Genomic DNA, 12,244 nt, shown 5'->3' on the forward strand with positions numbered 1-12,244 from the left:
ATTTTTGTGTTTTTTTCTAAACATTCAGATTTCAAAGCATCAGCTTTTAGATCAAGTGCAATTTTACGGAATCCATTTTATTTGGTATTTAATCCTCTCTTTTTTTTTTTCTCTCAGTTGATTCATTTTGTTGCTTAAAATGCTATACATACCTTATCAAATGACTGTAACCATTTAATAAACTATTTTAGGAAAATATTTGAAAACATTTCTCAAAAAAGAATGCCCTTGAAAATGTGTATCTGCTACTTAGATTTTAGCAGTCTATTTCAACAGAAATTAAATATATATACCCATAAAATTATATCTAACTGATAGACAACTAAAAATAGACACTTTAAATCAGTACATTGTTTTGTTTCTTCAAAACCATGCCATTAAAAAGCCTGTTCCTGGGCAACCTTGAGTTATTAGGGTCATTGAGAAACTTCTGTTATTATTTATACAATAGTGTTCAGTCTTAGCTTAAGAATACTTTCATCAAAAGCACATAAACACGAACTTTAAGGATACATTGAGGGATAGCATTCTGGTATGGTGGGTAATCCAATCCCTGAAATGCCAGCATCCCATATGGTAGACTGTTTGTGTCCAGGCTGCTCCACTTCCAGTCCAACTCCCTGTTATTGACATGGGAAAGCAGCAGAAGATAGCCCAAGTGCCAGGGTCCTGTTGGGCCTGGGGGAGACACATATGAAGCTCCTGAGTGACTCTCTGTGGAGTGAACTAGGAAATGGAAGATCTCGCTCTGTCACTCCTTCTCTCTCTGTAACTCTGACTATTTAATAAATAATTAAATCATACACAAAAGGAGAGATTGGGGAGATTGCATTGCAGCAAACCCTTTGCCAAATTATGTGTACTGATTTAGTTATATGCATAAAATGGAAAGAAAAATTTTTCTCTTTTTAACACATTGTGAGAGCAATTTCAACATGTGTTGATTGACATGTCTGCAGATGTTTAAGTCCTGTGAGCTGAACTATCATGTACAGAAACAAGATTTTGCATCTGTTTAATTTCCTTTGAGACATTTCATTGAAATGTGGCATTTGATTTTGATTTTTCAAGACCACCTCAGAGACAAAGTGTCACGCGCTTTCCCTGAATGATACTGACATAATTTATGTATTAGTAGTGAGTATTTCATAAAAATCTCCCTTCAACAAGGCCACAAATTATAAATATGTAACTAAACCTTTTTTAAAATATGTAGAAATTAATCATACATTCTCAATGGGGTAATACAAGGCAAAAAATTGGTATTAGGCCCTCCAAAGCACCGCGATACATTAACAAATACACAGGATATATCTACTATGAAAGTGCTTTGGATGGGGAGTTAGAAAGAAAACAGAAAAAGATTTCTGTGGTTAAGTGATGATAGTGACAAAAGAAAATTATTGAGAAACAATGATAGAAAAATCAGACATGGAGTGGGCATTTGGCTCAGCAGTTAAAATGACCACATGCATATCAGAGTGCTTGATTTTGAGTTTTGGTTCTACTCTCAATTCCAGCTTCCTGTTAATGTACACTGAGGGGGAAGCAGGTGATGGTTCAGATAGATAGGTCCCTGTCGTTCATGTGGAAGACCCTGAGTTACAGTCTTCTGGCTCTACCTCAATGGCTACCAGGCATTTGGAGAGAGAACCAGCAGATAGGAGATCTCTCTCTATGTCTTTCACTCTTTCTCATTTGCCTTTCAAAGAAGGAAATAAATAAATATTTAAGTAAATAAAAAATTTAGAAGGCAATAAGTTAAGCATGAAGCCAACTCTCAATTTACTTAGAATTAACCCTCTTAGTATTTTTGTTTGTTTGTTCTCCTTAATACTTTTGGTTGAATACTGTAATCAATACACAATTATTCTTAAGTGCTGAAACTTAACTGAAAAGTGATTGAGCCCTTAAGGCATGCGGATCCGGCTGAAATGCCCATGAGAGTATTTCAGGCATGGAAAGCCAAGACACTCTGGGGGAAAAAAATCTAAATGATAGATCTCCATGAGTGAGATCCCAGTGGAAAGAATGGGTCATCAAAGAAGGAGGTACCTTTCTCTGAAAGGAGGAGAGGACTTCCACTTTGACCATGGCCTTGTCTAAAAATGATCAGAGTCAGTGAACTCAGGGGGCTTCCATAGCCTTGGCAACTCATGACAAGAGCCTAGGGTGATTACTGAGGCCATAAACAAGAGTGTCAATTTGTTAAGTCAACAACAGGAGTCACTGTACACTTACTCCTCATGTAGGATCTTTGTCCTTAGTGTGCTGTACATTGAGATCTAATGCTATAACTAGTACTCAAACAGTATTTTTCACTTCATGTTTCTGTGTGGGAGCAAACTGTTGAAATCTTTACTTAATGTATGCTAAACTGATCTTCTGTATATAAAGAGAATTGAAAATGAATCTTGATATGAATGGAAGGGGAGAGGGAGTGGATAAGGGGAGGGTTGCGGGTGTTGGAGGGATGTTATGGGGGAAGCCATTGTAATCAATATTCTGTACTTTGGAAATTTATATTCATTAAATAAAAGTTAAAAAAAGAAATGGAAGAATATAAAATAAATGAGAAATATTTTGTGTTCATGTATTAGAATTAAAGTGATTAAAATGTTCCCACTAAAAAAAAAAAATTAACCAATCCAGTAAAAGGCAAAACTTGGGGCCATTGCTGTGACACGGTATGTTAATCTTTCACCTGTGGTACTAGCATTCCATATAGGCACCAGTTCTAGTCCTGGCTGTTCTTCTTCCAAACCCACTCTCTGCTATGGCCTGGGAAAGCATTAGAAAATGGCCCAAGTCCTTGGGCCCCTGCACCCACATAGGGGACCCACAGGAAGCTCCTGGCTCCTGGCTTGGATCTGCACAGCTTTGGCCATTGTGGCCATTTGGGGAGTGAACCAGCAGGTGGAAGACCTTTCTCCCTGTCTATCCATCTCTCTGTGTGTAACTCTACTTCTCAAATAAATAAATAAAATCTTTTTTTAAAAAAAGGCAGAACTTGACTGCATTGGTAAACTTGCAAAACAAATGCTAATAATAATGCTCCAGTAAATTATAATTTTTTAGAATTTTCTACTGGTGTTTTTACTAAAGGCAACTGAAGGCAATTAATGGTTATAAACATTTCAGATATGTTAGTATCACTATTTTAGCTTACTTTAGAAGAAGGATGCATAAGATGAAAATTCTGAGCAAAATTAGTTTTTTATGTTTTGATTAATGGATTTATTTCTGATTTCAGTAGTATATCTGGGTATTATTGATAAAATATTTTCAAACTAATAAAAATATAATTTATTAAAGGAACATAGTTCCTGAAATAAATTTGAGCAGAATTAAAGTGTAAAAATGTAGTTTGATGGGGCAAGTATTATGGTGTAATAGGTTAAGCCACTGCCTGCAATGCTGGTATCCCAAACTGGAACAAGTTTGTGTCTGGGCTGCTCCACTTCTGATCCAGCTAATTGCTAATGCACCTGGGAAAAGCAGTGGAAGATCATCCAAATCCTTGGGCACCTGCATCTATATGGGAGACCCAGATGAACCTGCTGGCTTTGGCCTACCTCAACCTTGGTTGTTGCAGCCATTTTGGGGAGTGAACCAGCAGATGGAAGCTCTCTCTATCTCTGCTTCTCTCTCTCTGTAACTCTGCCTTTCAAATAAATACAATAAATCTTATAAAAACACAATTCACTTTAATTGTTGCTTTATACTTACTTCTAACATCAAAGTGATGATATTTGAGATTCTGAAACATATTCCTCAATAAAAATTACTTTCATTTTTGTTGTATGCTAATAAAGCATTTAAGGATGCAAATCTAGGATTTGTTTTGCACAATAATTTCCAACACATATTTTTAATTTTATCTTTCATTCATATATAAAAATTCTAGATTTATGCATTGCAATATGATATTTCAGTTATAACATAGTTATTTAATTAAAAATTGTATTTTTATATGATACTCAAAATTTTTTATTATATTTGAAATACACTGTGCTCATCTTGTTCAATAGTGATCAGCAATTTTTTTAAGGTAAGAATTTCAAGTATGCTGTATGTAGAAGAGGAGTAATTAAAAATATTAAAGCAGTCAGAGGATATCACAGGCACATAGACAGACTCTAAATCATCTATGATTATGTATATGGAACCTTATTTCCCTCCAAAGAATTATTCCAATATCATTGGAAAACAAATGAAGCAAAAGATGACTTACTCTTGAAATTCATACTAATGGCAAACAAAGAAACTGGTACAGAAACTATGTATTTCAGAAAATACATGAACACACATACCCATACAGATGAAGGTATTTTTAAAATTTATGACACTTTTGTAACACTTAAGTGTCAAAGGGATCACATAACTAAGACCATGTGTCTGGTATTAACAATAGATAGAATTAAAAAGGAGGGAATGTTCCAGCATGGGAAGCAGTCCACACAGCAGACTCATAGAATGACAAATGCCCTAAACAGCACTCTGACCTCAGAATCGGCCCTTAAGGCATTCAGATCTGGCTGAAAAGCCCATGAGAACATGTCAGGCATGGAAAGCCAAGACACAATGGCCGGCGCCGAGGCTCACTAGGCTAATCCTCCGCCTTGTGGCGCCGGCACACCGGGTTCTACTCCCAGCTGGGGCACCAGATTCTGTCCCGGTTGCCCCTCTTTCAGGCCAGCTCTCTGCTGTGGCCAGGGAGTGCAGTGGAGGATGGTCCAAGTGCTTGGGCCCTGCACCCCATGGGAGACCAGAAGAAGCACCTGGCTCCTGCCATCAGATCAGCTCGGTGCGCCAGCCCGCGGCGGACATTGGAGGGTGAACCAGCAGCAAAAGGAAGACCTTTCTCTCTGTCTCTCTCTCTCACTGTACTCTGCCTGTCAAAAAAAGAAAATAATGTAATTGCAATGCTTCTGGCCATAGTCTAGAAATAAACTGTAGCCCTGATGCAAATATTAGCCATTCTCATTATCATCTGAACTGTTCTTTGTCTCTAGTTCCTGAGGTTATCCTTCATGAGATGTAAACCAATTGAAAAAGTTCACTTGCGCTCAAATACATAGAATAGAACTCTTTAAGAAGAATTAATGCCTGAAACACTCCCCTAAGGCATGAGAAGAGTTTAGATTGCATTTAAATCCCCATGCTTTTTTTTTTTTCCCACCCAAAATTTTCTGAGATACACAGTTAGACTTTTGGATTTTACTTTCTAGATTTTTTCTTAAATACATTTATTATAAAAATAATTATTTTAAGAATTATTGTAGCTCATTACAGAAGTTGCATATTCAGCAAACTATCTTTATACTTCACATGATATTTTTTAGTGGATATATTCATACAGGTCATATAACCTTAGTATTTTCTTCATGGGTTTAAGTTGTCCATCTGGGCCCTAAACCTAATGACCACACTTCTTTTCTAAGGATATGGAGATAATAAACTATTTGAAGAGGGTAGATGTAGAAAAATTTTACAATATGTCTAAATAGAAAAATATTGAATGCCAAATTTTTAATTTAATGCATTTGGTGCTTTGAGAAGAAAGATAACTTGGGTTTGGGAAGAAAGTTTAAAGGAAGGGAGAAAAGAATGACATCTGATCCACAATCACTGATTGCCTAACTGGTTTCTTTAAATCAACTTAAATATAACCTTTGAGTCTCTTCACAGTAATTCATTATTATATAAGTTGAAAAATAAAACAAGTAATCAATTAAGGTAAAAGTATGATTTTCGATGATTTTCATCAATATTTTCTTTCTAAAGAGACACCATTTTTCTGTGTTTCCCTTAGAATCTGGCTTATCACTATGAGTCACAAACACCATACAAGGCTTCCTTCCTTCCTCAGAGGGCTTCAGGGGCCAGGATGCCTAAGAGCTGATTCGTGTAACTTGCAAAGAAACAGAAACTCCTTCCATTCAGTTTCACTCCTCCAGCAAGTCTGCAGCTCTCAACTGCATAGCATTTCTTTAGTGAAATGTTATCAAATTGATTAAGCCCTTTGCCCTCTCTCTACATGTGGTAATGGGTCAAATTAAATATGAAAAGAATTGCTTCTGATGTATAATGAGCTGTCTGAAAATGTTCTCTCTCTCTCTCTCTCTCTCTCACACACACACACACACACATACTGAGCAGACCCTTCCTCCCCACTGCTCCTTCACCAAATGGTGCCACGGGAGGACGACAACATAACATTTGATTAAATGAAATATTAAATATACATTTGAATTTCTCTCCATCCAAGAATTCACTTGTGGATTCTGAAAAAAAAATATGTCTAGACCTTCCCTACCCTTAGGATTACCTCCCACCTCAGATTTTGTCCCCAAATTTTCACTTTTCATCTTCTCAAAATGTATGTAACCTTGAATATCTGATCATTTGTGCGAATTATTAGCAGGTTTGTAACAGCTGTCCAACTTTCCTAATACCTAATTAAATGAGAAAGTGGTGTAAATATATCATCTCTGCTTCGACTGAAGAAAGGGCCAGACAACAATTTATTAAAAAAAAAAAAAAAAGTCTTGAAAATTCCAAACCCTGAAATGATCCACTGAATTTTTGGAAGGTAATGCTGGAAAACGTGTCGACTCTGATAAGAAAAGTAGGTAAAACATCCTGCAGTGAAGCAGTATTCTGACGTCTTCCCCCTCCCAGAAGCCTGTAGATCGTGATTCTTGGAGGCCCCAAGTTTGAAGAACCTGGAGATTCCCTGGCAGGGAAAAGCCTGAGCAGGGTGCCTCCCCTCATCAATGACCCAGCGAGCGTCTTGGAGAAGAGCCGCCCGCTACCTGCAAGACAGCCTTCGCGGGGCTCTTTAGAGACGCGAGATGTCTATCTCCTCTCAAAATGCAACTGGTTATTTACTTACCCTTATTTAAAATTGGTCCTAGCTTACGTGGAAACTTTGTGGGGTGTGTGTGAGGTGTGTGTAGTGTGTGTGTGTGTGTGTGTGTGTGTGTGTGCGCGCGCGCGCCTGCATGCTAGTGGGTTTTTAAGAGCGCTCACTACTGGGATTTTTCCCCCCTGCCCCCTCCCTCCTTTTCCGGTTCTCAGAGAAAGCTCTTGGGTCTGGAATCAAAGACGTAAGCATGCATTGTGTTTTCATCCTGCAGACTTAAATAACGTTCAAGAAACACGACCGAATTGACTAAAATTCTGTAACAAGTGTAAAAAAAAGTATATGCCTAAATTATATACTTTTCCACGGATAATTCATGCCCAATTATATTATGTAATATATATGTTCCGAGTCACCACTTTCCACATGCCAAAAAAAAAAAAATCAAACATCAAATAGCATAAAACACTGTACCGCAGAGAAGGAAGAAATGCATTTAAAGCACCGACGAAAATGGCGTGCTGTATAATTACCTCAAATTGCTGTTCGCTTGACACCCTGACACTAATTTTATTCAAGCCACTGGGAAATAAATGTTTTAAAAGCGCTGCTTTCCAAAAGCAGGAGCGAGTGGGGGCTGTGAGGTCGTTAGGGAAAGGGTAAAGTTTCCAACACGCACCAAATATTAAATAATCCATTTAAAACAGGAGTCTATGTAGATCGACAGCCTTTATTGCCCACGTTTTTAACGCTTGCCCTGTACGTGGATTGATTTTTTTTTCCTTCAGCATTCCCTCACCAGATGGATTTTTGCTACTGCAGATCAGCAGAGGGTGTCAGATCTTTCTGAGTGCACCAGGCTGGAACGCAGAGCTTCTTAGCAACTCTCTTCTCTGCCCCCTCCCCATTCTCGCGCTCTCTGCCTCGCTCAGACAACTCGCCCCCTTGCCTCCTCCCCCCTCCGCGTAAATCTGAAAGAGCAGAAGAAAGAGAAGGAGAACTAGAAAAGAAGAGCTAGTGAGCGAGAGTGAGAGCATAGGAAAAAAAAAGACTCAAGAGGACCGAAGGGGAGGAAGGAGAAGGATGGACAGCCACAACATGCAGCGATTGCGGAAATTTTCGAGCGCCATTGGCTGGGCAGCGTGAGTCCTCCGGTCGGGCGTGATTTCAGCACCGGGGGGACTGGACAGCACCTCGGGGGGACTTCTGGACAGCCCGCATCCGCAGCCAGAACTCCACCAGCAGCCTCCACATCAGAAGCCGCCGAAAACCCTGCTTTGTATCAGAGAGGCAAGGTCAGTCCGAAGCACAGCCATGCACAGGCAGTGCGCCTGTACTACGCTGCAAACCCTCTGCTTGTTTCTCTAACATGCACTTGCTTCTGATTACTAGCATTGTTTCTTTCCTGGTTAGCGAGGACTACCAGACAAGAGTCTGAAAGGGTGTATTTTTAATTTGTATGTACGTATTTAACTTAGTTTGGTTATTTCAAGGGGATTGAGGGGGAGTGGGGGTTATTACTTTTTTTTTCTTTTTCCCTTTTTTTCTCCTTTCTTTTTGCTTGCCTTGCACTACGTGCCTGGATAGTTTGTGAATATAATTATTGACTGGCGTCTGGGCTATTGCAGTGCGGGGGGGTTAGGGAGGAAGAAATCCACCCCCACCCCCCCAAACCCTTTGCTTCTCCTTCCCTGGGTTCGGACATTGGAGCACTAAATGAACTTGAATTGTGTCTGTGGCGAGCAGGATGGTTGCTGTTACTTTGTGATGAGATCGGGGATGAATTGCTCGCTTTAAAAATGCTGCTTTGGATTCTGTTGCTGGAGACGTCTCTTTGTTTTGCCGCTGGAAACGTTACAGGGGACGTTTGCAAAGAGAAGATCTGTTCCTGCAATGAGATAGAAGGGGACCTACACGTAGACTGTGAGAAAAAGGGCTTTACAAGTCTGCAGCGTTTCACCGCGCCGACTTCTCAGTTTTACCATTTATTTCTGCATGGCAATTCCCTCACTCGACTTTTCCCCAATGAGTTCGCTAACTTTTATAATGCGGTGAGTTTGCACATGGAAAACAATGGCTTGCACGAAATCGTGCCGGGGGCTTTCCTGGGTCTGCAGCTGGTGAAAAGGCTGCACATCAACAACAACAAGATCAAGTCTTTTCGAAAGCAGACTTTTCTGGGGCTGGACGATCTGGAATACCTCCAGGCTGATTTTAATTTATTACGGGATATAGACCCGGGGGCCTTCCAGGACTTGAACAAGCTGGAGGTACTCATTTTAAACGACAATCTCATCAGCACCCTACCTGCCAACGTGTTCCAGTATGTGCCCATCACCCACCTCGACCTCCGCGGAAACAGGCTGAAAACACTGCCCTACGAGGAGGTCTTGGAGCAAATCCCGGGCATTGCCGAGATCCTACTCGAGGATAACCCTTGGGACTGCACCTGCGATCTGCTCTCTCTGAAGGAATGGCTGGAGAACATTCCCAAAAATGCCCTGATCGGCCGAGTGGTCTGCGAAGCCCCCACCAGACTGCAGGGGAAAGACCTCAATGAAACCACCGAACAGGACTTGTGTCCTTTGAAAAACCGAGTGGATTCTAGTCTCCCGGCGCCCCCTGCCCAAGAGGAGACCTTCGCCCCTGGCCCCTTGCCAACTCCCTTCAAGACAAATGGGCAAGAGGATCATGCCACCCCAGGGTCTGCTCCGAACGGAGGCACAAAGATCCCAGGCAACTGGCAGATTAAAATTCGACCTACGGTAGTGACAGCGGCGGGGGGCGCCAAAAGCAAAGCCCCAGCCAACCGCCTGCCCTGCCCCGGGGGCTGCAGCTGCGACCACATCCCAGGGTCGGGTTTGAAGATGAACTGCAACAATCGGAACGTGAGCAGCTTGGCTGATTTGAAGCCCAAGCTCTCCAACGTGCAGGAGCTTTTTCTGCGAGACAATAAGATCCACAGCATCCGAAAATCTCACTTTGTGGATTACAAGAACCTCATCTTGTTGGACCTGGGCAACAATAACATCGCCACTGTAGAGAACAACACTTTCAAGAATCTCTTGGACCTCAGGTGGCTGTACATGGACAGCAACTACCTGGACACGCTGTCCCGGGAGAAATTCGCTGGACTGCAGAACCTGGAGTACCTGAACGTGGAGTACAACGCGATCCAGCTCATTCTCCCTGGCACTTTCAACGCCATGCCCAAACTGAGGATTCTCATTCTCAACAACAACTTGCTGAGGTCCCTACCCGTGGACGTGTTCGCTGGGGTCTCGCTGTCTAAGCTCAGCCTGCACAACAATTACTTCATGTACCTCCCGGTGGCAGGGGTGCTGGACCAGTTAACCTCCATCATCCAGATAGACCTCCACGGAAACCCCTGGGAGTGCTCCTGCACCATTGTGCCTTTCAAGCAATGGGCAGAACGCCTGGGCTCCGAAGTGCTGATGAGCGACCTCAAGTGTGAGACGCCGGTGAACTTCTTCAGGAAGGATTTCATGCTCCTCTCCAACGATGAGATCTGCCCGCAGCTGTACGCGAGGATCTCGCCCACGCTAACTTCGCACAGTAAAAACAGCACCGGGTTGGCGGAGACCGGGACGCACTCCAACTCCTACCTAGACACCAGCAGGGTGTCCATCTCCGTGTTGGTCCCGGGACTCCTGCTGGTTTTCGTCACCTCCGCCTTCACCGTGGTAGGCATGCTCGTGTTTATCCTGAGGAACCGAAAGCGGTCCAAGCGAAGGGATGCCAACTCCTCGGCGTCCGAAATCAACTCCCTACAGACAGTCTGTGACTCTTCCTACTGGCACAATGGGCCTTACAACGCCGATGGGGCCCACAGAGTGTACGACTGTGGCTCGCACTCGCTCTCAGACTGAGTCCCGGCCGGAAAAAGGGGAGGGCAGTGGGACACCGAAACAGGCACAGCCTCCTCCCCACCCCCCGCCGCACGCCTCCCAGAGGTCGGAGGGGCGTTGACCCAATTCCAGAGCGCCCCAAGCCCCACGGACAAAAGTCAATAAATAACCAGGAACTCGCCCAACCGAGAGGGTCTGACCCCTCCCCCAGCTCCCTTCTGCAAACAAAGAGCAGACTGTTGCGAGCTGGGAGAACACAGCTCCCTCGCTCTTTGCTCGGAGCCCACGTTGACAGAAAGCCCAGCGTGGGCCCTGCTGGAGGACTTGACGGTGGCCTCCCCCTGGGCTCAGAGGCCGTGGGAGGGGGGTGGCTACCGCAGTTCTACACACACACACACACACACACACACACACATATATATATATATATCCACATCTATATAGAGAAATAGAGATCTATTTTTCCCCTGTGGATTAGCCCCGTGATGGTTCCCTGTTGGCTACGCAGGGATGGGCAGTTGCACGAAGGCATGAATGTATTGTAAATAAATAACATTGACTTCTGACCAAGAAACAACAAAAAAAAGTGCTGCATGGCTCGCATGGAACCCACGCACTCCAGGGACTCTTCACGCCCCTGCGACTGGAGATGGCGTCTCATTCACAGCCCCTACCTTACCTGATAAGTCCCATCGTATCAAACTTTCTATAAACAAGATGCAGTATAATCAGAAAGTGCCATTTCGCCATTATTTGTGATCGGTAGGAAGTTCAGATCGTATGTTTACTGTGAAAAAAAATGTAAAGGTTTTATTTAAGACATTTGCATGGCTAGTCAACAGTCCATTTTATGAGTTCACAATGTATTTTGTTGAAGGAAATTTTTAGGGGTTGTTTTGGGTTCTTTTACTTTGATGGTGATGTTTTATTTTATTTTATTTTATTTTTTGAGGGGGAATATTTTTCTATACATATCCAATAATGCCTTCCATCTGAATGTAAAATAAGTACCCATGATTTATATTATAGTATCAGTGTAATTATTTAAAAACAGATTTTGAGGCAGTTAAGCATGACCAATTAATGTCACTCTAGTGCTTAGGCTGCGATTCTATGGTAGCAATTCTGTGCTGGTATAAATCTTACTTATAAAGTAGGAAAAAAGAACTGAGGAAGCACGTGAAACTTACTAATTCTATTTGAGGATTTTATAATGGCATATTTTTTCAGTATTAAAGTGAAAATGTTTTCAAATCTGGGTCCTTACATTTTTCCAGCTTCATATTTGCAACTGGTAAACTGGATTTGCGGTGGAAGGGATTTGGGGGAGGGGGAGGGGAACGCAGAGGGTGGATTGCTACTTGAGCTGCATTAAGGCTCTTTCTCTAATCGCCTTACTTAGCTTTTTACCCTTGTAGCTCCTCTTTTTCCACTCCCCCACCCGGCTCTGACTTTATCCGCTGTCCTTAAAGTAGGGTCTTCCACCAACACACTCCCCGCTCCCCAA

The 12,244-nt window shown here is 42.3% G+C and overlaps 1 protein-coding gene across 1 annotated transcript; it reads left to right on the plus strand.

Annotated features, from left to right (window-relative positions):
* The first annotated feature begins 7,568 nt into the window (after positions 1-7,568).
* SLITRK1 (SLIT and NTRK like family member 1) lies at positions 7,569-11,991 on the plus strand. Its single transcript, XM_089303514.1, has 2 exons — positions 7,569-8,163; positions 8,615-11,991. Exon 2 carries the CDS (start codon positions 8,668-8,670, stop codon positions 10,756-10,758), a length of 2,091 nt encoding a protein of 696 aa, XP_089159640.1. The 5' UTR covers positions 7,569-8,163; positions 8,615-8,667; the 3' UTR covers positions 10,759-11,991.
* The last annotated feature ends 253 nt before the right edge of the window (positions 11,992-12,244 follow it).

The sequence above is a fragment of the Oryctolagus cuniculus genome, chromosome 9, assembly GCF_051225735.1.
Source record: "Oryctolagus cuniculus isolate XC-2025 breed Fujian yellow rabbit chromosome 9, ASM5122573v1, whole genome shotgun sequence".
Classification (NCBI taxonomy): Eukaryota; Metazoa; Chordata; class Mammalia; order Lagomorpha; family Leporidae; genus Oryctolagus; species Oryctolagus cuniculus.